The 24677-nt window shown below is 38.7% G+C and overlaps 1 protein-coding gene across 4 annotated transcripts in view; it reads left to right on the top strand.

Annotated features, from left to right (window-relative positions):
* Positions 1 to 24350, top strand: part of LOC121652866 (arf-GAP with coiled-coil, ANK repeat and PH domain-containing protein 2-like) — a 43786-nt gene extending 19436 nt beyond the window's left edge. The window contains exons 6-26 of one of the 4 annotated variants that reach the window (XM_042005938.1): positions 120 to 303; positions 2382 to 2426; positions 2524 to 2619; positions 6791 to 6865; positions 8038 to 8049; positions 10737 to 10799; positions 13125 to 13237; positions 13945 to 13996; positions 14441 to 14541; positions 14707 to 14812; positions 15161 to 15369; positions 16663 to 16732; positions 16864 to 16958; positions 17172 to 17374; positions 18105 to 18206; positions 18780 to 18872; positions 19354 to 19580; positions 19792 to 19901; positions 19992 to 20102; positions 20296 to 20357; positions 23712 to 24350. In XM_042005938.1, the coding sequence (XP_041861872.1) occupies positions 120 to 303; positions 2382 to 2426; positions 2524 to 2619; positions 6791 to 6865; positions 8038 to 8049; positions 10737 to 10799; positions 13125 to 13237; positions 13945 to 13996; positions 14441 to 14541; positions 14707 to 14812; positions 15161 to 15369; positions 16663 to 16732; positions 16864 to 16958; positions 17172 to 17374; positions 18105 to 18206; positions 18780 to 18872; positions 19354 to 19580; positions 19792 to 19901; positions 19992 to 20102; positions 20296 to 20357; positions 23712 to 23815 (2233 nt within the window). In that variant the 3' untranslated portion in view covers positions 23816 to 24350. The remainder of the gene's footprint in view (positions 1 to 119; positions 304 to 2381; positions 2427 to 2523; positions 2620 to 6790; positions 6866 to 8037; positions 8050 to 10736; positions 10800 to 13124; positions 13238 to 13944; positions 13997 to 14440; positions 14542 to 14706; positions 14813 to 15160; positions 15370 to 16662; positions 16733 to 16863; positions 16959 to 17171; positions 17375 to 18104; positions 18207 to 18779; positions 18873 to 19353; positions 19581 to 19791; positions 19902 to 19991; positions 20103 to 20295; positions 20358 to 23711) is intronic. The other 3 variants (XM_042005941.1, XM_042005939.1, XM_042005940.1) reach the window with 3 other exon arrangements.
* Positions 24351 to 24677: the final 327 nt, after the last annotated feature.

Consider the following 24677-nt stretch of genomic DNA (forward strand, 5'->3'; position numbering starts at 1 on the left):
ATTTGTATTTTTCATTCTTTTGCACCCTAATAAATAACTATGTTGAATTTTATTGATGGGTGTAATGTCTAAACTTCCTCACCGTTCCTCACCAAAGAGACTCTTCCTCTCTTTTACAGTGACCTACGTAAGTTCAAAGAAGCCAAGAAACAATTTGACAAAGTGAGTGAGGAGAAGGAGGCAGCACTGATCAAGAATGCTCAGGCTCCCCGAAACAAGCAGCACGAGGTGGAGGAGGCCACCAACATCCTCACTGCCACGCGCAAGTGCTTCCGACACATCGTCCTAGACTACGTCTTACAGGTACAAATCACTGGGTTCAAAGTGAGTAGCTCATAGATGACCACTTCCTGAGAGAGGACACTTTTATCTTTGTATAGCATGATAGAAAAACTATCTGTTTTGCCATTAAAAAGAAATTTCTGTCAGAAATCTTACACTGCATTTCTGAAAGTGATGCAGTTTTCAGACACTTTCAGTATAAGCAAGATTGCTGACACAGCTTTTAACAGAAGCATTGAAAACGGGGGGGGGGGGGGGGGGGGGGGCTTTAACACATGCTTACCAGAAATCTTTAAAATTAGCTGATTTAAATTTGTCTCCTGTAAAGATTCACATTTGCTTTGTGCTGTCAGCATTTTCAAAGAATGGATCTAACATTTGAGACAGATTTTAGCTGCATTCCTTTCTGCTCTTTTGTTTTTGTGGCATTTTTGCTTAATTACAGAGGATGAAGAAAATATACTGGAGAGGTTGTTAACTAGACTTGTATTCATGATATTTTAAGGATGGCGCACATGTCTTTTACCATTCTGTGCCACGTAGAGTTGGATAATAAAACTATGTTCAGGGTTTGCTCGAATGACCGTTGGTGAAATGTAGAACAACATGATGTTGCTGTCGTAAAAAGAGAAATACCATAAGCTGTAAAAGCAGTTGGTATAGTCATCAGACTTCACTCTGACCAATATGTAGTCACCCTTAACATAGAAACCAATTCCTAAAGTTTAAATAGAGACTACACAGAAAAGCAGAAGCCGTGTTAAACACATAACAGACAAAAGTGAGAAATTCTCGTCTGCAGAACTTAATAAGCAGGAAGAAGGCGTTTTGCTTCATGTGCTTATTTTGTAACCTTTGCAAAACCTTTTCATGCCTTTTGAGTGATCTGTGTTAACTAAATCCTTCGGTGTACAACTCTTAACAATTCTGAAGTAATGCCTGCATAGAAAGTGACAATTTATTTAATCGTGCTCAAAGTCTGCATCATTTCCTTCTAACAAGAAGTGAATTACCACAACTTAACAACCAATTACCAACTAATTGCTCGTAACTTTTGCTTGCAGCTATATTTTTTTTACCCTGTACTGCTCCGTGCGGACTAAATTGCAGTCGTTAGGGGTACCACTCCAGTCACAACTGCTCACTGCCTGTAATAAAGGAGGGGGCTTGTAAAAGTTTTGATGCATCAGCTGCTGTGGTTTGGAGATAAAAAAATAAGCTTTGGTCCCAGGATGGGAGTTAACATCACTGTACAAATACAAGTGTGGTCAGCACTGCTTTATAACTCACAACCATGAAATTATTGCTGACCACAAATACAGATTTAAACTTTTGTTCTCTGATGCAATGAATTTGGGGACCCTGCGTTCATGGCCACAAACAACAAACCCCTGAACCAAGGTTAATTTATAAGCACAATATGGTGCAGAGTGAAATGTAGAAGTTGCCCTGGTTTCTCCTTTTAGCCAAACAGTTCTTTACACTGCCAGCTTCACACTAAATGAAGCTGGCGAGTAACAGCATCTGTGTTTTAAATCCACCATAATGTGTCCCTCCGCGACAACGTTAAACTAAAATAACCTTACCCGAGGCCAGACAGGCAGCACAATAGTAATTTAAGTAGACAAAAAGCAGAGACTGCCTCCAACACACATACAGACACACAAATAAGAAGATAGGAAGCAGCAGGGCATTTGGGATAAAAAGTGAAAATGACAGCTGGATCTCTTCGTTTAACATGAGACATTGGGCTCCCCCTGGTGCTCATATGCTGAAGCACTATCTGGAGGAATGGGTTTATATATATATATATATATATATATATATATATATATATATATATATATATATATATATATATATATATATATATATTTTTCCCCTTTTTTCAGTATGATTTGTTTCATGCTTGTCAGCTTTCTTATATTTTCCCTTTTTTGGCTTTTTTTTTCTTCCATCTCCACTTCCTCTCCCATTTCTTTTCTCTTGTTTGTTTGTCTTGGTTAATTTTTCTTGAACGTGTCTTTCTTTTAGGTTTTCTTTGCCTTTTTTGTGTTTTTCGCTGCATATGTTCACATTTGTGTTTTTGTTATTTCCAGATAAATGTGCTACAGTCCAAGAGAAGATCAGAAATCCTGAAATCTGTAAGTTTGTCTCTTATTAGCATTAAACAGCCTGCATGCCATGCTTATTTTTCTCCTCAAATGTTCAGTCTTCTCTTTTATTTATTTATTTTTGTAGATGCTATCCTTCATGTACGCCCATCTGACGTTCTTCCACCAAGGTTATGACCTCTTCAGTGAACTGCAGCCTCTTATGAAACAGCTGGGAGGACAGGTACAGGCTACATCTAACACACGGAAATCAGGAGTTTGTCAAGTTTGTCGTCACTCTGGGTTTTGGCCAGAGGATGTTGAACTCTTGCTTCTTGCTTACATTCCTTTTTCTATTCTTAGTTTAATACCACTCATAAAAATACACACAAGTTGGTCGCTGACATCACTTACAGTGCTGTTGTAAGATAAAATAAACTCTTAATATAAATAGAAACAAAAGTGATGCTATTTTCAGAGGAGTAGCAGAATAACTGTTCCTGAAGTTTATCATAACAAAGTCATGAGTAAACAGTGATGTAGGCAAGAACAATATAATTTGATGAGCTGAACAAAACACTTTTGTTACTTTAAAATTAGAGATATTTTCAGGGGATAACTTGAATTAAACGTTTAGATTTATAGTTTGTACGGACGTGTTGCTGGGTGAACACTGACATAATAGGAAAGCAGTAGAGCTTGGCTGTGCCACTGGATGACAACTATAAGTTATAAAGACAGAAATGCCTGTAAACCCCCCCCCAACATACACACACTCATTTGATTTTAAAGACTGCTTTATGGCCACTTTAAATTGGGACAAATCCCCCCATCTTGCAGCTATCAAGGTGTGACACAGTTACACATCCATAAACTTTGCCCCAGATGAATCCACAGTCTGTTTATTTTCCTATCTCATCAGTGTGTATATGCGTGTGTGTGTGTGGCTATCTTTTTGTTAACTTATTTTTTGGCAGTGTGTGTATCTGTGTACATCAGATAAACAGATCCTTCCCTCTGAGCAAAAACACAGCCCGAATGTGACTTTAAGATTATTATCTCAGTGGAACTGCTGTTCCAGTTGGCAGGAATGCGGAAGAAAGTGGTCAGAGGACTGGAAAAAGGTTTTCCCACAGGCAAACTCACAGGGTCGATAGTCAGCTGAGTGGGACAGAAGAATGATGCCGTAGGTTGTGGAGTATAAACTATCGACTAAGAGGCTGAAGAGGAGGAACAGGCAGAGCTCCTCAGTTGTGCATGCAAGACCAAGGAAGAAAAGAGAGGAGCTGCAGAGTGGGATGTAGTGTGCACGTCTGAGGAGAAAAGTGAAGATTGAGGTCTCTTACTCTCTTCTACTGAAGCTGGAAACATCTGATGCTAATAATATGCTGTGACAAAAAAGAAAAATTAAAGAGGAAAATTTCAGGAAGGGATTAAAAAAAGAAAGAAAAGAATTTAATCTTCTCAAAGCAAAAGTGTCTGAAATAGACGGGAAAAGCCTGGACTGTAAGCCCGTGGCTGCACCACGGACACAACTGAAGGCAAAAAAAGAAACGCTTGTTGAGGAAACGGGGAGAGAATTGAAAAAGACAGTTTGAAAACCCAGACCCTGAAGAGGGAGGGAAAAAAGAGAAAGGCTTGGTTACAAGCTGATGAAAACTGGAGTATAACTTCTGTGGATTTCAAGCCTGTCGCACTGAATTTGAAGGAGAGGAAAAACCAAAAGGAGAGGAGGATCAGAGGGCGAGCTGTGGGAAGCAGCAACAAGAGAATTGTGCTGTATATCTTTTCTCCTCCATCATGAAACTGAAGAAGGTGGAGAGACTGTGCAGGGAGGTGTGGAGGAGCTGTCAACAGGTCTGGTAATATAACTTTGTGCTTATAGCCAATTAAAAATGTATCAAGGGTGGGAATTCTAAAATATATAGTTTTATTCTAGTCTTTTTAACAGTAGTTTGTTTTTATTGGGGGAAGTTGTTCCTCTGAGGTAAAGGGAGAGTGATGCATCGTATGGTTGGTTCGTTTAAAAACAGGACACAGGAAAGTCATCACCCAAAGACTCCTGAAAAAATAATTGTGAAAGGAATGATGGCCAAAAAATACAGGAAGATGGGTTTGAATCAGCAGAAGCAGAAAAACCAAGAACTTGAGCAGGACTGTTGCATTGGTTGTCTGAGAAGGAGTTTCTGAGCTGTTAGGTGGACAATGGCTCATTAACTCATACAGAAAGTCAGTCGGGTTGGTGACAGGGCAATATAAACTACTTGATTCTGTAAATAACACTGCTGATGTTTTATTCTGATTTACATGATTGAGTTGCAGCGTGTCATGCCCATTATGCTATGTTTTCGACAACCCTGGTGGAAACGGATACTTTCCTGATGCTATAATTTCTGTGACGAAGAGCCTTATGACAGAATACATGTGAACAATATGTTCTAGTCAAAGACTTGTTCTGTCTCTTTTCCATGAATCATAAAGCTCATTTTGTAGTTACAAGTCGAGAGTAAAGGGCGTTGTGGTCTGCAAGTGCCAAACAGAATGAAACATCTGATAAGATTGTCACTGCTGACATTGTTGAAGGGCACTGCATAGTAGCATTGATATGATGGTAAATATAAGATGAGTCACTGTCAGAAAGTATGTGAAGAGAAATATCCACAAACACACATCTGCATTTTTCACATAGCAGCAGAGGGACAGCATTGATTGCACTGGACTAGAAGTTGTGGTTCAGCAGGGGAAAACATTTCCCATCTGATGTTATCAGCCTGCCGCTCTCTCGTCCACCCATTTCCGTTCTAAACAAAACAGAAGGCCCCTGAAATTCTGTCTTCTCTGAAATATTCACGTTGCAGGGTTCATGTTCATACAGTGAACACATACACTAACTTTTTTTAATTAGGCAGGATAGCTTTTGCTAAAAAAAAAATGCCATGCATAGGCTACAATTCAAAGTTTTACACTGTAAGAAAAGAAGTAAAAAGCATAATTTTGGGTGCCCATAAAACTTGTGTAGATCTTTTAAAAAGCAAGGACTTGAAGTTGCACGGAAAAAGGTTGTCTCATTGACAGTCTTTTAAGAGCTGGTTGAAGATCTTTGATCTACAAAGTTGCTTTTGTGTGTTTTAACATGCATAAAAAAGCACAAAAAATGTTTGCAGTCAAAAAATAGATCTGACAACAAAACAGCTACAATATAAAAATGTTTTAATGCAAGCAATAGATCTGTAGTTAAAATATGAATCCATTAGGTAGTCTGCTGTGAAGCTAAACCTGGTCAGCCAGAACTCCACTGAAACATGAAAGACATGTTTATCAGTCAGATCTACAAGTAGCACAACTATTAACTGCTTATATTTGTTTGACAGCTCACAAATACTTATTAAATTCATTATTAGATTTTAAATATTATCACTTTTTCCTTGTTGTTGTTGTTGTTTTAGTTGATGACATTTTCCTGAAGTGATAAATGTCAATTTTGTCTTGTGAATGATGATGTTATGTTATGGGAAAGTATGAATGCGTTTTTTTTTTTATTCTGTTTAAATAAGATTAACTTAAAATGGATCAGATTGCTGTTCGTTTTAAACCTCAGCTCTTTTTACTGCATGACTTCGGAGGAGAAAGAAGTCAGTGATTTGATGTTTGCGTTGCTTGCAGATCAATCGCTTCATCGTTTTAAGATGTCTGCGTATGCAGTCTGCTGATAGCACTTTGAACCCTTCCCATCACATACTCACATGTATCCTACAGACCCTCCCTCAAACACTGACCTCTAATCACATACTGATTCTTTTGTGTTTTAAGGATTGAGACATGCTGATTTAGGTCACAGTGCAGCAAAAGACTATCAAGAGACCTAGTAATGAATGTCACTGCTTTAAGGCACATTGGCACATTTTCAGTATCATCGTATGATCCCCCTTAGGCACTCATTCGAAATACTTTCTTTTTTTCTTGCTTTCTCCTGTGCTCAAAAAGAGCCATTGCTTTCTTGTCTACATGCAGTTGTTATTTTCAGGGATGAAGAGAATCAGTCATCTCACATCCAGTTTGACACATGATGAAACCTTCACAGCAGTCCATTTTGTTTAGAGGAAACAGCCTGTCTTGTCTCAGTTTGGCCCGCTGAATAACTGTTCATTTCCTGGAGTCATTTTTACTTATAGATTGGAAATTGAAATAAATGAGCTCAGAGCACACGCACCATTACCCTTTAGATAAAACAGGGAGATAAAATCCTATTTAAATAGGCCAGAACTATAACATCTTGACATTTTCTATCACAGTAGAGTGAGTTAAATCAAAATCCAGTTATTATTTCCCTTCTTTAACCATAAGCTGCTATGGACTAAAATAGGTATGACCAGTTGGTTTGGTGAGCTTGACTAATCTGCTGTTCTCTCTTACAGTTGGACCAGCTGGTGGTTGATGCTGCCAAAGAGAAGAGGGACATGGAGCAGAAACACTCCACCATCCAACAAAAGGTGCTTACACACTGCATTTTCTCATCTTCCCTCAGTTTAAAATCAAAATGTTTAAGGTGCTTACAAACTAAAAAAGCATTTATACATTTAGGACCCACCACACAAATTATAATGCGTGTCGGGTACAAATTTCAAGAAATTAACTTTTCTTTCTGCATTCATCTGGAAAATACAAACCATGTGCTTTTTGGTTATCATGCAAAAATATTACAGGCTTTTGGAACTAAAGAGCCCTGACACTGTTAGAGCAGCCAGAATGTTAACAAAACTGGCCATTTACAACTGAAACAGTAAATCCTTTTTGACTAGAATTTATTCCATAAAGTTAAAAAAATGAGTTAAGTTTGCTTTAGAAAACATTCCTATACTGAAGTATTGCTCTCATCATCTTAATGTATATTTGTCATTTGAGTGAATAGTGGTAGTACTCTAGCCTCAGGTATAAGGTGATCCCTGAGGATGATCTCAGCTACACGCCCATGAATTATTGACGGCTAACAGAAACCCATTTTCAAATAAACACGTTTTAGTTTCACGGTGCTCCCATCTTTGTCCAGAAACTATGCTAACCTTGTTTTTCCCCAGTAAGTTCCAATGCTTCTCATCTTATTTCTGTTGCTATTCATTTCCACCATTCTGTTTTCCTCCAAATTCTTCAGAGGAAGTTGAACCCTTAATAGATTAAAATACCATGTTTCAGTATTTGGTGTTGGTAAATTGCACTTCACTGTAAAAAACACAGCATCGTTAAGGGTTTTTTTTTCTTTTTTTTTAACCCAGCTATTGTTGGCTGGGCTTCTCACAATTCCTCTGCCTGTTAGTGGCCTTTCGTTTTTGTGTCCAAATGTGTGTGAGATAATTCGCATCCTATTTATTAATTATCCTGTGACATTTTTTCAGCCTCCTCTTGTTTTGTTTTTTTTTTTTTCTTCAGTCCCATCCTGTCTCCTCTGTCTTGTTGAGTCAGTCATGGTGTGTGTGCTAACTTCCGTCTGTCCTTGAGCACCTATCCTCCACCTACCCTTCCCCAGTTTATCTAGATGCTATTTTTGTGTATTCTTTCTCCTTCTGTTCTCTGTTTGGCTGCTGGTACACACACTCCTAACCAGCTGTCTCCTCTTTTCCTTTGCTTTTGCTCTTTTTTCCAATCTCTCTACTTCTACTCTCTCCAGGCTGCTTTGCAGGTAAGATGTTTTTCTTCTTTTTCCTCCTCACTGTCATTCTGTCACTGTGTAATGTGTGCATGGCTGGATATATACCATACTGCTGGCTCTCCAAGGTCAGACTTTGATTCCTGGAGCTTAGTTGTTTTTTCTTGATAGAGAAGCACAAATGAGTTGGTAGAACATAAGAATGAATGAGCAACTTGCACGATGGTCGCCCATGTATGTTCCTGTAAGATATATATAAAACAATTCCTCCAGATAGTACTTCATCATTATCATCATATATGTATAGAGAGAGACAGACAGACAGACATATAAATATTGGGAAAGTGGGGATGTGGAACCCTCTCACCGGGAAAACACCCTCATTCTCCACGGGGGCGACGTTAATGGGTTGTTCCATTAATGTTGTGTTTATTTTCAAATCCATTCATAGAGCCTGCCGGCTCATCTTTTCCATCTTGCTTCTCCATGCCCTACCATCATAATAGAGAAATGACAGATGTATGGGGCTTGCCATGCACTGCATGCATTAATTGCGTTAAAAATATTAATTCAATTAATTACATAAATTAGTTACTGCCATTAACGCGTTATTTTTGACAGCCCTAGTTTAAAATGAAGCAGAAAAACATTACTCCTCCGTGTATGTGTGGGTTCTCTACAGGTACTCCAGCTTCCGCCCACCGTCCAAAGACATGCATGTTAGGTTAATTGGTCACTCTAAACTCTCCCTAGGAGTGAGTGTGAGCGTGAATGATTGTTTGTCTCTCCATGTTGGTCCTGCGATGGACTGGTGACCTGTCCAGGGTGTACCCTGCCTCTCCACTGATAAAATGTGGTTTGGCTTCAGCTTCCCGCAACCTGTATTGAGACAAATAGGTACAGATAATGAATGAATAAATATACCAGCAGATCTGATGGCAGTTCCACTCTGAAACCTTTGAAAACAGAAAACAGTCCCAAATGTTTTGACTGAATGTCAGGCAGAACAACACTGGGACTTCTGTTAATCAGAGCACAGCAAACACAGTGTTGTCAAGGTACCGTTTCATTTGAAATCCTGTACTTGTTGCCTCTGCAGCCAGTAACCTTTTCTACATGAATTCTCAGGTGTACCACCTTACCTGTTCACTCATCATCCCCGTTCATCTAGCTGACATTTTGTAAATGCAGGGATCTTCATTTCTGCTCATATAAAGCTCCAAACTGTCCTATATATCACCAAGTCCGCTGTTCTCTGTGATATGCTTATCACTGCATTGCCTCCAAGCCGGGAAACGGAAGTTGAAAATCCGTTGGTTAATTTCCTTTTTTGCGCTCATAGAAAACAGGTTTTCACTTCATAGGGCTTCAATCCCACCCCATAAGTAGCCTTTGTAATATATTTGCATTGTTTGATGTCAGTTGTTGGCTTTAGATAATGTCATATTTTAAACAAAATGGCAGAAGTCTGGATGCTGGTTTCCAGCTTGAAGATACATACCAGAAAGTGTGATAACAGACCAGATTAGCACCCCATTATTTTTAATGTAGTTATTGCCCTTTTAAAAATTGTCTACTTTCAGGGAGCACCTTATTAATATTTATAGCACTGTTTGTCTTTATATTCTCACACAGAAGAGCTTTTTAGGATCAATGTGGGGGTTCGATTTCTTATGCAAGGATTGACATATGGAGGAACTGAGGATCAAACAACTGATCTTCCAATTAAACGATGACGACTTTATCATGAAAAGTTATTGCTGTGACATCACAGTCTGTGTATTTGTAGGTGAACGAAAACCTTTCCCCATTGCTGAGCCGAAAGGGGTCCTAAAAGTTGTGTTTAGTTTGGTATAACACTGCCTGAGTGCATTGTTCAGCAGAATCACTGAGTACAGGGAATGGCAGTGTTACAGTGGCTTTAAAAGAGATTTCTGCCTTATCTTTAAAAAATGCACTGATTGGCTTTTTTGTGAGAAACAGGCATTGTGTTAAAGGATCAGATGCTACAGATTTTCAGCTTGTTTAGCAAAGGAGAGGAAAAGCTCAGCGCACGTCCATTCAGCTTCAGTCGTTATACATGTTTTATGCCCAAGTTCTTCTGCGTGGCCCACTTAATTAGTCTGCCCCAGCAGTCACAGTAGCCTCAAACTCACACACATGCGCACACACACACACACACACACAGGTGACCTTTGCTTAGAGCATGAGCCCTCTGGCGGAGGAGGAGCATCAGCTGAGACTGTGGTGAATGTTTTGATAGTCACTGCCGCAGGAGAGGACGAGGTGGCAGTGTGTGTCTGGGATGAGCCACGCTGCTTGTAGTGACTTCACTCATTAAGATGAGATGCTACACAGGGAGGCTGTGAGACTCTGACCATTTGTCGGTAATACGGGCACAAAAAAAAACAAGTTGGCTCACGAGCAAAAAGCTGTGAAAAATGAAGATTTTCAGCCGCTTTCATTATGTTTGGTATTTGGTGAGTGCATCTAATAAATAAGGACTTAGATTCTCATCAGTGCATGTGACAGTTTCACTGTGGCAGTGACTGCTTGTAGTAAAAGTGAATGCTTGTTTTTCTCTTTAGTTTGAATCTTCTCTTGTATGGACAGTCTCTTTTTTTTTTTGACAACACCATGATGGAGTTTTCTATGCAGCTTCAGGAAATACAAATTTCTTTTCTCTGTGTGTTGCTCTCTTGCTGTGTGTGACGTTTTAGGAGGTGACAGAGCTTGACATTTTACCAGACTGCCGCAGCTTTTGTGCCTGGAGGTCGACCTCTGTACGTAGTCAATGCATCGACTTCCATCTGAGTTGTGTGTTGTAACCCTGCCAGCCTCAGCCTTTCATCTCCTCTCCAGGTTCCTTGGCTTCCAAGGAACTGCTTTGCAGTGTTTGTGTTGATATGTTCATCTTTGTCTGTTTCTTTTATTTTAAAGTGCAGCACATGCATCCATGTTGATGTCTTGATAATGCAGCATGTAAAATGCCTTGTTGGTGTTGGTGTTGTCAGTGTCTGCTACATTGAACTCAGGTTGCTGGTTTGCTGTCAGTGGTTTGTCATTTTGCTGTCTCTTGTTTTTATTAAATGTTCAGTGTTTTAGGAACAAGCAACAAGTTCTTGAGGCTTTAGTTTTTCACCACTACCTGTTTTTCATCTGTGATACAAGGTTGAAACAGTTTCTCAAGCCAAAGTAGTCAGATATTTCTTAACCAGAAGTTGAGAACAAGAAGGAGTTTTTCACAGAATGGCAACAGTGTTGCACTGTGTGCTAATCTTTGGTCTAAGCACAGTCATATTTCTATACATTGCTTGTTTTTTGGCTGTTGTATTGCTTTATTGCTGTCTGCATTTATCTTGAAAAGAGTGATTTGTGTCTGAGCTGATACTTTACATTGTCATTCTGTTTAGAAACTTGATACAGAGACATTTTGTAACTTGACTTCCCAGTCTATGTCGTTCTGGAAAACTGTCTTGTGTGTAAGTGTGTTCAAATCCATTCAACAGTCCATAGTACTGCAGGAGAAAAGAAGCTGAACTCGTTCAGCTTTTTCTCTGGTTGCATTTATAGATTCTGGTAATGACAAGGAGTCTGCAGGCACAGACAAACCGTAATCAGTCATGCACTAGACGTAAATGAAGACTTTGACAGTTGATAATGTAAGATTAAATGATTTTAAGATCCTACATTAAACAGATAGTGTTTATAAATGATAATAAAAAAATATGGTGGATAGGAAAATAGAAGTACAGTGTTAGGTAGAACCTCAGGTCAGAAATGTTTGGTGTATGTTAAAGAAGATGTGTGGAAGCAAAAAGAAGCTAAATCTGTATAAACAGCAAAGAACATGGGTTTAGTTGAAATGTTATTTTATTTATTTTTCTTAACTAGCAGAAGGTTTGTGAAATTCTTGTTTATCATGGTTTCTTTCCAGGAAGTAAACAGGAAGTAGTGGTCATTGTTACTACCTGCTGAATCTATGAGGTCATTTCCAGTCATTACACAGAATTATCAACGAGATATTTCATTTACCCAGTTTATTGCAGGGTCTGTGTGGAATATTATTGTCTGTTCAGTGTTTTGGCTGCAGCCTGAGACTCGGTGGAGACAGTGTTAATTTTAGTGTATCGTTAAATAAAACCATTTTGTAGTTTTTTGTAAACGTGTAAAAAATAGACGAGAGCATGGTCATTAATTTCTGTATTAACAACCGAGAATGAAACATAAATCTTGCCTTCCTAGATATTAACTTATTAACTCATATCCTCATATTTTTTCCAGAATATATATATATATATATATATATATATATATATATATATATATATATATATATTCATTTCCAGAGTGAGTTTGGAAAGAGACTCGGGATGTTTCCAGAAGGACAGTGTAGAAGTGCTCTTGACATATTGAGCGGTAATTGCTTGTGGAGACGCTGACTCGTTGTGTAAATTGACTCCACAAGGACACGCGCACTTGCATGCATGTGTATGTGCTTCCACATCTAGGTGCATAATGTCACTTGAACTGAGCAGGGTGTTAGGAGAGTTTGGCAGCAACTGGGTAGTTAAAGCTAACCAGACAACAGGGACAGTCACATGACAACATGAGGCTGAACTGCAGTAAAGTTGCTGAGTCATTTAGAGCTTACTTTGCTAGTTTACTGAGGTTATGCAAATTACAAACAATAATTAATGACAAAACCTAAAATAATGCTTTAATTATTGCTTTGCATACATTTTCTTTTCTGTAGATTTCTTTAAGTAAATAAATAAATAGTCATTTTGTGGCCCAATCTTAAATGATGACTGTAATGTTGGAACATTTTAATTTCTTTGTTTGTTGTTGTTTATTGGGTACAACACAAATACTGATGTTAATTCAGTCTTATCTGGTTATTAGACATTTAGGTCAGTGTGAGGCTTTCTGCACAGTGACTTAGTCCACTACAGTAGTCTACTACTAACCCTGAAGAAAATCAGCATAACTTAAGGGCTCACAAAGATTGTTTTTCACCATTCTAACAATTTTCTTGTTTGCTTTCTCATCCTGACATCTCTTCTTATCTTTGATTTCTCTAATCCTTTCCTAACTGTCTTTTTCAGGATTTCTCGAATGACGACACCAAGCTGGAATATAATGTGGATGCAGACAATGGCATTGCAATGGAAGGTTATCTATTTAAGAGGGCCAGTAATGCCTTCAAGACATGGAATAGGTAAAACCAAGTTTAATTAGCAAGTTTATGAATATTTCAAATGTTAGCTTAATTAGTTATATCTTCTGTGGACTGATTATGGGTTTTAAGAGATAAGACCTTCTCATGAAAATTGAAGGAGAAAGGGCTTTATATTTAAGCACCTCAGGAAGTACTTTAAAACATAATCTGATAAGGATGTCTTCAGTGAAGCTGCAAGATTATAATTGGGTAAGTTTAAGATTTAAGAAGTCATTTATTGGTGAATCAGTTAAATTTAAATTGAGAGAAATAATTAAATAGCCACAGGTTTAAAAGTAATTTATAAAGCTTGCCCATAAGCTGTTATTTCATTGTCTGTTTCTCTAGTATTTCATATGACAAGAAGATCAGAAGCTTGAAGTAGATTCCAGATATTCATGTTTCACTCAGCAGTTGTTGATGTAAGAGAAACACAATAACACAAATTAGAAAGTTTTAAAAGCTGGACACCTAATGGGAGAAAACTCCACCTTTGAGGTCTGAGTTCTTTTTCAACTTCACATTTCTAATAAATGTGCTCAGAGAGGGTGGCCCACCCCAAAGTTTAAGCTGTATTTTGCAGTTTTTACTAAAGCAATCCTACATCTGACATCACCCCAAAAACATGTAACGGCATGTTATTATAGGAGCGTCACTGGCATTTTCATGTGATCATGTTCCTTAATAAATTTGCAATCTCCTTTCAGGCGTTGGTTCTCCATCCAAAACAATCAGCTAGTTTACCAGAAGAAATTTAAGGTAAGTCAGTTGACTCAGTCCAAGCCAGCCACATTAAAACCTGCTTGTGTTTTTACTTCCAGCACAAATATAATCATGTGTTTTCAGCTCAATGATGCAGCCTCATTTAAAGGCAGAAGGCATTGTAAGCTGTTGTTTTCTGTAGAGTGCACTTCTAATATGTATGATGTGTTTCTGTGTGGGTTTGTGTTCTGAAATTCAATCACTGTATTTTGGAAAAGTAATTTACATGCACTTATAATCCATGTGTAAATACACATTCATTGCATTTTAAAAGTATGACTTTGGTAGACACACTGCGCTTTCTACAGTTATCCCTCATTGATTGTGAAGGAAACAAAGAATATTGTTGCAAAAGAAGTGAGAAACGTCTTTTTCTATTTTTTATGCTTCTTGCTTTTGTGTTTATGGTGTTGAAACAAAGTCCCTGTTCTGTGCCCTCAGGATAACCCTACAGTAGTGGTAGAAGATCTGAGGCTATGTACAGTCAAACACTGTGAGGACATAGAGCGACGTTTCTGTTTCGAAGTAGTTTCACCCACCAAGTAAGTTTGAGTAACTCAAATATCTATCAGTGTAATGGAAACTGGGATTTATTCAAAGATAATAAATGAATGAAACTGGAGCAGTGGTGTACCCACCTACTACCACATGCTCATGTCACCCTCCCAGCTGACGGCAGCTGTGTGATGTCTGTGTGCCCCCCTTAGGAGCTGTATGATGCAGGCAGACTCGGAGAAGCTGCGACAGGCTTGGATCAAAGCTGTCCAGAACAGCATCGCCACCGCCTTCCGCGACAAGGGAGATGACGGCGAGGTACAAACCAAAACCTGAATCAGTTTTGCAGCAGATAAATTCAAATATGTTATTGAACTATTCACTGGTGTGTCTGTAATATTTGGAGTTAAATACTGGAAAAAATGAAAAAAACTGATATGTTGTTTTATGTTGGTTGTGTAACAACGTGCCATACTTCTTATATAAACCTGAACTTGCTCTGCTCTTCAGTTTGTTTGGTTTTGTTTTTTTTTTCCATTTAGGATCATCCAACCTTTTGCTTCTTCCTCAGGACTTTAGTTTCATTTCATTTTGTTTAATTATTATTAAGATTGCACCAATTAAAAGTAAGCATTTTCCCATCCCTCTTGGCCTCCCTCATGTCAGAAGCTGGACAGGAAGTCATCAACATCAACAGGGAGTCTGGATTCTGGAGGGGAGCCAAAAGAAAGGTTACTGAAAGAAGAGAGTGCCCTGCAGAAGGTCCTGGCCATCCCTGGCAATGCCTGCTGCTGCGACTGTGGCCAGCCGGATCCCCGCTGGGCCAGCATTAATCTGGGCATCACCCTCTGTATACAGTGCTCCGGCATCCACAGGTGTGTTTTCATATATATCAATATTATTTATATATATATATATAATATTGTCTACTGTTTAATGTCTCTTTTACTTTGTGTTTGAACTGCTGTAGGAGTGAAATTTCCCCACTGTGGGATCAATAAAGGATCTTATCTTATGTGTATTTATTGATTACAAGCTTATAAATACTGGAGCTCTTAAACTAGACACAGAAATAGTGGCAAATGTAGCAATGACAAAGTAACAAAAAAATATGTTAAACAACTCAGAAAAGAGAAAATCTGAGAAGCTAATGAGAAACTAGAAACTTGGTGAAGACTTTGGGAACATTTTATTTATTTTTCCAGCATTTGCAATCCTACCGTTCATTTGGAGTTCATGTTTTCTCTGTAGAAAGTTAAATTAATAAAAACGATGTTTGCTTTTTTTTCTGTCATAGCTGTGGTGTGCGGGCTTTGGGGATTTGTAAAATGTAAACTCCTTGCTGTCTAAACTTGCAGACTGCTTGAGATGCTCTTACTTACTTTAATTATTTGTCAGGGTAAAGTTAATGAAATAAAGGAACATGGTTATTTCCCACATTATCCATTTAAAACAATAAAAAAAAGGATATATTCTTAAATCTATAAATGTAATTACATTTTCTAGTTAAATTCTGTTGCAGGAATTAAGACCTCTAATGATGTAAATGGCAACATGTGTGACATCTTTAAGCTTTTGATGCTATCACACAAGTTCCATGTAACTTTTCTTTTTAGATAAAAATTATATAGAAATTGATGCAAATGAAATCTATGAATTAAAAAATGAAAATAATGGTTTCAAACAGAAACATGATAAAAGGTTATTTGCCACTTATCCTCAAAGTAAAAAGATCCAAATAATTGGAGACGGGTTTTTAAGTTTTTCAATCTGTGCAGCAATAAATCAGCTCATGAACTATATTTCACCATTAAGCCCCCCTCCTCCTCAGCAACTGTTCCAAAATACAGATTGTTGATCTCAAAGAGTTTAGCTTCTAATATTCTGCATAAATTATGATGGACATCTATTGATGCTACTGTCACAAGTTCAATGGAGGAAAAAACAAATAACTTAAAGGCTTAAGGTTTTTTCCTTCTTCATTCCCTCCTAAAAATGACATCTAAGAAAAGTCTGACAAAATGTCCAACTGTGTGTGTGCAGGGCTTTAAACAAAGTTAAAAAAAACACTCTTCAAAGTATTCAGCCTTCTAGCACTTTTAGGATGAAAACTTAGTGAGTAATATAAATCTAATTGGGTCCTGTTTTATTTCTTCTTTCATCTACAGGAGTCTGGGAGTGCATTTCTCTAAGGTTCGGTCTTTGACTTTGGATACTTGGGAGCCAGAACTGCTTAAGGTGAGTGAGTTTTTGTACAGTTCATGAACATTTGTCAAAATACTTTCTCCATATTGTTTATATTTGTTAATATCTCCTCTATTGTATAGAGTGCTGCTCCATGAATTCATTTTATTTCATCTATTTTGCAGTTAATGTGTGAACTGGGGAACAAAGAGATCAACCAGATTTATGAAGCACGGCGTGAGGAGCTGGGAGCCAGAAAACCACAGCCAGGAGACCCCAGGTACACAAGCAGCAGGCAGTATATTTAGATATGAGTGCAATAACCTTGACTTTGTTGTGATTAAATAACCATTTATTCTCAGCTACTCTGCAGCTTCCACATCAAAGTGTTCCACCTGAGGTGTTAAAATGAAGTAGAATTTTTCAGCTACAGGGCCAAAGTTGGCATTGACTTTCATTTCATGCCTAAAAGAAATTTTCTGATTTCTCACAGACATGAGGTAGAGGCCTACATCAAAGCCAAATATGTGGATCGCCGGTTTGTCCGCCGGCCATCTGACGAGGAGCTTAGAAACAAAGTGGTTTCTCTGAGCAAACAGGAAAAGAGGCTGAGCAGCAGTTCTGAGCATCTGCCACCAAAACCACCTCCACCCACACCTAAACTTCGCCCTGGTTCTAATGTCTCGGGACAGTCAGGTTAGTACATAAAGATTTCATTTCTCTTTTTCTTTTTTTTTTTGTCAAATACAAAAAAAAAAAAACCAAAAAACACACACACACATTTAACTGCTCACTTGCAGCTCACAGAATAAAATTACAACATAAAGGTTTAGAGGGCTGTTAACTATCAGTTAATCCATCCAAACAAAGAGATTTTCCATCGATTGAAAATCTGTTTTTCCAGAATACATTTATGAATCAGGAACTGAATAATAAATTTTATCTTAAAGAGGGTTTTCCTTTAAAAAAAAAAAAAAATCTACACAAGCCAAATTACCTGGTGCTGGAATAAATAGCACTTTAGAGTTTGGTTGTTTCAAACAACTTGTGAGGCTGCAAGTAGAAAAAAACACCAACATCATGAATGATTGTTGTGATACTATCACCTCGGTGGAGAGCTGTCCAACCATCGGCATACTGTATGTTCTTTGTGAACAGCATATGTCTGAACTCTGCCTCGCATTGCTTTTTGTAGTCTGTGTCTTCCAGTGTTAGCTGAGCTAGTCTAATTATCTGTGCTTTCACTCTGCTTTCCTCTTTCTCCTTACCTTCAATTTCTTTTTTTTTACTCTTTTCACTCCTACTGTGGCTGTTCTGTGCTTCTGGACTAACCCCTGTTCATATTGCTGACCCTAAAACCTTTCCTCAACACTTGATTTGCATCCTCCGCCCTTCACTTTCCAAACTTCCATCATCCCCTGCCTAGCTGCCGCCAGCGGCGCGGAGGCCCGCCGCGACTCTCTCTTCTGTCCCGACGAGCTTGACTCGCTCTTCTCCTACTTTGACACCTCCTACAAACTGAGGAGCAGTAAGTACTTAAAGCTGTCTGGCCTGCTTTCCATCCTCCCTGTTCATTTGAATTCACCACTTGGGGCTGTGGACTAACAACCCTGCATCACTCCTCAGTTTTTAATTCAGACCTTCATAAAGAGCCATGCGGTCATTTTAACATTGCACAGCATACCATGTCATGTGATTCCTGGGGGAGGGGCAGTGTTTCTGTCATTCATGGTTTTGGTCAGCCTCTGGTATTTGCACCTATATCTGTGTTATCATATTTTTGGTTTTTAGGGACCTGGATCTTAAGACAGTGGAGAGGATTTCTCATCTAGGTCTCTTTCTGTTGTGTTTTGCTTGCTTCTTTTATGCCTGGAATATGGGAAATATTAGGAGTGCCTTCTATGTCTGTTAATCAGAGTGGAGAAACCTTTTAATGCTTCTCAAAAACACTCAAAGCTTTTTGGGATTAATTGTGTTCTTTTTCTTGGTAGAACAATCCACAACACATCAGCAGGAAGGTGTTCCTTTTATTTCATGCCCACAGTGAAAGATATCTTCACGTTTCTTCAACATGCATTGATTCAGACTTTTTTTTGTACAGTGAAAAGTGCAGACAGTGGCATTCAGAACAGTGCTGATGGAAGCAGGGAGATGCTGGCCACCACCCCTTCCAACAACAGCCTAGCGGATGCAGGTAAAGGACACCACTGGTGTCACTTCCCCACCCTTCAGGGCGTCTAAGCATGTTAAACAAATATGAGACAGACAAAGCGATGTTGGAGAGTAATATGAGCGAAATATGAGATGGCAAGATGGGGAACAAACAAGGCTAATGGTGCCCGGGCTCAGTATCACGCCCTCAAACCACCAACCAGCTTATTAGTTACTGAATGATAATGAGAGTTACTGGTCAGTGTTAGCACAGCCTTTTGACAGTAGCAACCATTTTTTAAACTCCTGCCAGTATGTTAATGCCCAGCCTTGTTGTATGTAACTAGGATTACTAAGCTAAGCTACTAATCGATAAAATGGCATTTTTGTTGTTTGTAAAGTGCAGCAAAAGGTCTTGGTCTATTAAATAAAGTCTGTTTCACCCCAGCAAAAGGTTTGATACTACATGAAATGTACTGAATGAGAAAACAAGCTTAACACACATCTTTCCTCTCATTTTCTAGAAGCTGCTGAGTCTCCACCCATGCCCACCAAGCTCCCTCCACCATCGCCCTGTAAGGAGATGGTTTTCTATGAACCCAAGGAGTACAGCCCGGGTCTACAGCTGTACTGGGCTTCATGTGCCCGCAGCCTGCCGGACATGGCAGAGGCACTCGCCCATGGAGGTGAAGTCAACTGGGTCAACACAGAGGAGGAGAAGAGGACACCACTTATCATGGCGGTGCAGGGGGTCAGTATGGCTACAGAAGACCCAACTGATACCATGTTTTCTTCACTGAAGTTAATTTATCAGATTTTATTTTGCTGCTGTTTTTGGTGATAAAGAGTCGTTAACACCATGAATCTCGAGGCAAATACACATGAACTTTTGGTCACATAATTAACTGGTTATATATAACAAGTTTTTATGATATAAACAACATATGAACTGTTCATTTCAGGGCTCCCTGGTCACCTGTGAGTTTCTGCTCCAAAATGCAGCAAATGTGAACCAGCAGGACGCTCAGGGTCGAGGACCTCTGCACCACGCCACCATGCTCGGACATACAGGGTTTGCTCATTGTCCCTCACAAAAACACCAACCTGACACAGAAAATAATGATGCGTCTACATGCTTATACAAATTTTAATTCTGTTACAGGCAAGTTTGTTTATTCCTGAAAAGAGGAGCAAATCAAAATGCCGCTGACATCAATGAGAAAACACCCCTGAACATAGCAGTGGAGGCAGCTAATGCAGATATTGTCACATTGTGAGTGTCTTTTCTCTATGTTGGATTTAAAGTTCCTTGATTACAAAGACAGTCTCCAGATAGTGATGCTTAGTTATAGACATTTTTAAAAGCCTTTTGTTTAAATCTGTAATAAGTTTAATAAGAAGTAATTCCCTAACTGCCTGGTAATGGTGGCTGCCTGTAACTTGCCATTTCTTTGCGCACTTCTCAGGTTGCGACTGGCCAAGATGAACGAGGAGATGCGGGAGGCGGAGGGGCCCTACAGTCAGTCAGGTCAATATAACTCCAACAGCCCCACCGAGATGCAGTACAGGAAGTGTATGCAGGAGTTCATTAGCCTTCAGCTGGATGAATCTGAATAGAGATGTGAAGCTCAGGTTTCAGAGTTGGTGTCACTTCACTGTAAGCAGCGGGTCAGAATACATCATGACATAATAACCTAGAAAACTCATTCTCAACAGTTTTATTACAAATAAAGTTGTTTTTTTTAATGACCTCCAAGTGAGGACTCAGTTCTGCCAGTTGGGCTCCTGTGTCCCGCTCTAACAAAACCCAGTTTGATCACCCTGTTCCTGTCAGATGCTGCACCAGCTCTGCACCACGTCGTGGTGTGGCATCAGATGCTGCAGTGTGTTGTTGGGACAGGTCTAAAAGCCATTAACTCTGAACTGTACTGATGAGTTTTGTTCCAAAGTGGAACATCTAGCTTTTTCTTTGACTGTCACTCATGTCAAATAATTAATAGCACAAAACTGAAAGAAACTGTATCACTTTAAATTTATTGGTCTTTATTTTCTCAAGTTTAGATTAAACCACTCTAGTTTCCTCTGATTTAGAGGTGCTTAGTGGTCTATAGCAGCTGTCAAGAAGTGAGCTTTTATGGCTGAATTCTTTCTTGTATTATTTATCAAATAGTCACCTTATATTTGCAAAAAATTACCCAATAACTGCCACCAGTGTTCAGTGACACTCGGACCTCAAAAGGACAGCAGTTTGCACCACACTTACTGGCAATAATCAAGACTTTTGAATGATATTTTCTATCCCCTGAATGGTCTACAGGGGCATGGTGTCTATAAAGTTTCATTTTTAGCTGACATATCAGAAATGATTATGCACATTCCTGTTTTTCCTAGTTATGCAACTACTGTACCTTTTTATTGTGACTGTATGGTTCTCATTTGAAGTCTTAACTGTTTTTAATGCCTCTTACTTCTTTGTTGTCCAAACACGATGCATCTTGCTGTTTTTACATGCCTAGTTGCAAAAGAAATCTATTTTAGAAGAGTTTTCTTTTATAAAGATAACTCTAGAAAGTGTATAATAGCTGTTCTTACTGTACATGTTGTAAATGGTGATGCATAGCCGTCTGTGTTTGACAGAAAGAGTTTAGATTTACTGTGGCTGCACAGGAATGAGTGCCACAAGGACTGCTTGTTCACATCCTTGCGTTTGCTCTTTTATTGTCTAGGATTTACTTCTGTTTATGAGGATATTGTGTTTTTATGTTGTAGTCAGTTAAGTGTGCTCGCTCGTTGCTCGTAATCATGGGGAAATCCAAAATTGTAAGAAGAAAGGCTTTTCAGTGCAATTGCATCCATCGTCTAGAATCGTTCTGGATTTCTACTCCGATATAGGCAGTGCATCTTCAAGCACTGAGTGCAGTAGTCTAGAAAAATATCTACAAGTATCTGTGTCCTTCTACTTCTAGATTATATTTATCTGAACTGTGTGGAAGCTTTACATTAACAACAAAAAAAAATCTAGATCTTCACAAAGATTGTGGAATGAGATGAGTGTGCAGCTCATTTGAGTTTATTAGCAAATGACTGAAATGTACCCCAGTTTAATTTCTCATCTCTTTTTCATGCTGACCCAAATTCGCAGCTCCACGGCTTCAAAGCACTTTGATTAAATGGCAGTTGGAAGAGGCGTAGCGCCCCCTGCTGCACAATATGTGATGATAAGAATGACAGACATGTCTGTGGATGTTTGTGTTAGTTGGAGTAGACGCTACTGATTGTGCTGTGAGGTTCGTCATGAAGAGTTTCTCTTTGGGATTTGTGCATTTACGCGTATTGAGCACAGGAGGGAGTAAGTGTGTGCTGCTGCAGGAAGCTGGACTGTTATTAGCCTGATGCCTGCTTTTATTTTTTAAAGATTAAATGTCCCGCGTTGCTTTTTATAAATAATAGTAATATATAAATATAAATGACGAACAAGAACTTGATTTTTTTGCTTTGAGCATGTGTTGCTGATGCACAACAGTTACATTTGCAGCAATAGAGCAAGAAGCAGACAGAGGTTTGTGTTTAGCAGAAGCAGGGTCGCATGTGCTTTTAGTCAAAGAGCGGTGTTTGTGTCGTTTTGTTTTACAAAAGGATTCGCCTCGTTTCTGGCAGCGACTCCATCCTCTGCACCAGAAATCAGCTGATAAATGATGGGACTGATGAGGGATGTTCAGGTGTAATAAATGTGAAGGAGCGCTATCCTCATCAATATCACTTCCCTGGATTTAAGGGTTTCTACCAGTCAGTGTGAAGAAGTGCTGAGCAGCGGTTCCTAATCTCTGTGGTTTTTGTTACTATTCTAATATTTTTAATTGATGTATGTTGTCTTCTAAAACTTGATTTAAAAACCCCAAAAGAATGAATTTACATTCAGAATTCAGATTGAGAACCACTGGTCTGTAGAAGATGAGGCCCTTCCTCTATAACACCCTCTTCTTCTTTGCTTTCATCATCTCTGTGTAAAACGCTTTCTGTTTTGTATTTGCTTTTCTTTTCACACTCTCCTCCCCAGAGTTTGTGCCTTTCTTCTGTTCTCTCTTTTCTTTGGGGTGCTGAGGCCAACACAACTGTAGTTTTGTACATAAACTCCTGCACTTTAATCACAATACAGTTGTTTAAAAAAGAAAAACCAAATGTCTGTGGGCTTTTTTTTCTTTCCAAGTGGATTTGCAGTTGCTAACAAGAGCCTCGCGGACTCTCTTTTCAAACATTTCCTTCTGCCTCTTCTGTTCTTCTTTTCTCTCTCTGCATTGTTCTGTTTCATATTTCGAGCCACGCCAACACTCTCAGGTACGGCCAACTTTTTTTCTTTCTCATTCTTGTTGAGTCTAATGAAAATGTCTCTGCATGAGCCTCCCACCTCTTTATCCTGCTTCTGTCCTGCTCCATAATGGTAAATCATATTGTTTATTACACTGGCAGAAGCATTAATCTGTAGTATTTTATTTAACTTCGTGTGGATACGGGTCCTGCAGTACACCTGCCCTGCTGAGGTGCTTCAGTCTATGTGAATTCTGTCTGACCAGTAAATTTTTCAGTGTTCTGCTTTTAATAACAAATTGTGTTGTGTAGTAATGATACAGCAGAGGATGAATATCAACATTCCCACTATTATAACACTGTCATTGTTGTTTTTTCTCTATTTTTGTGGTGACTTTATGATCAGTTCAGTGACATCTGCTATTTTTCTAACAAATTCTAGAAGTTATCAGGTAAAAATGCCCAGGAGAAAAAAAGAAAAATTAGAGCAAAGTGTAGCAAATGTTACAGAACACTTCTTCTATTTGTTTTATTGTTCATTTGTTGCTGCTCACTTCTCTTTACTTTGCTTTTACAGGAGATGAAACTTACCAGGACATCTTCCAGGATTTCACCCACATGGCCTCTAATGACCCAGACAAGCTGAACCGCTACCAGCAGTATGACCCACAGAAACCCTGACACCCAAAACCCCTCAAAAAACCACCGTCCGCCGCAGTCAGACTGACTCCATCTTCTCAGTATGACACATAGAGATGACGTCTGTTTTCCCTTTAGCATCATTTAGAAACGCCTTTAAAGCCACCTGAAACCACCGAAGCTCCTTCTGTCAAGTGAATGAGAAAACTCAACTTTTTTTTTTTTTTTTTTATTTTTTTTTATTTTAACTCTGCTTCCCCTCCCTATATCAGTAAGTGAATGGTACCATGTTGAAACCGTTGAAAGGGTGTGCAGGTTACAAGTCAGGTTGAAAACAGCCTGAATGTAAAGCGGCCATGTTAGAATTTTTCACGTCAAGTTTCTTTTAAATGTGTGAAGTGTGGTGCATCAGAGCTGCAAAGACAATAATCGTAAAGACTCTTTAGTCTTTTTCTTGTTGGATGCTCTTCACAGGCATCAGCATCTTTTTGTTAAAAAGTTTTACATTAGAGACATCTCTGCAGGTGTACACATACTTCTACTTGCACAAATCCATTTGTGCCCAGTGGTTATGAAAGAAAACCTGTTGTTATTACATGTGATTTTTAAATGCTGATTTGAATCTGTTTTTAAATGCTTGTTGTTGTTTTTTATGTTCCTACAAGTTATTAGAGTTTTAAATGTTAGTATCAGATTGTATCATTAGAAGGCTTTGGGTGAATAATTTTTTAGACTCTGCCTCATGAGAAGAGTAATGTGGAACAGCAGAGTATACAATATGTGACCTTTTCATTCTCACTTACAGTCTGAGGGTTTCAAAATATCTCTGGATATGAACTGTGTTATCTGGTGTAAAAGATTTGTAATTTGGCTCCATCAAAACCTGACAAAATGTTTATTTAAG

Source organism: Melanotaenia boesemani, chromosome 14 (assembly GCF_017639745.1).
Source record: "Melanotaenia boesemani isolate fMelBoe1 chromosome 14, fMelBoe1.pri, whole genome shotgun sequence".
In the NCBI taxonomy this organism is placed as follows: Eukaryota; Metazoa; Chordata; class Actinopteri; order Atheriniformes; family Melanotaeniidae; genus Melanotaenia; species Melanotaenia boesemani.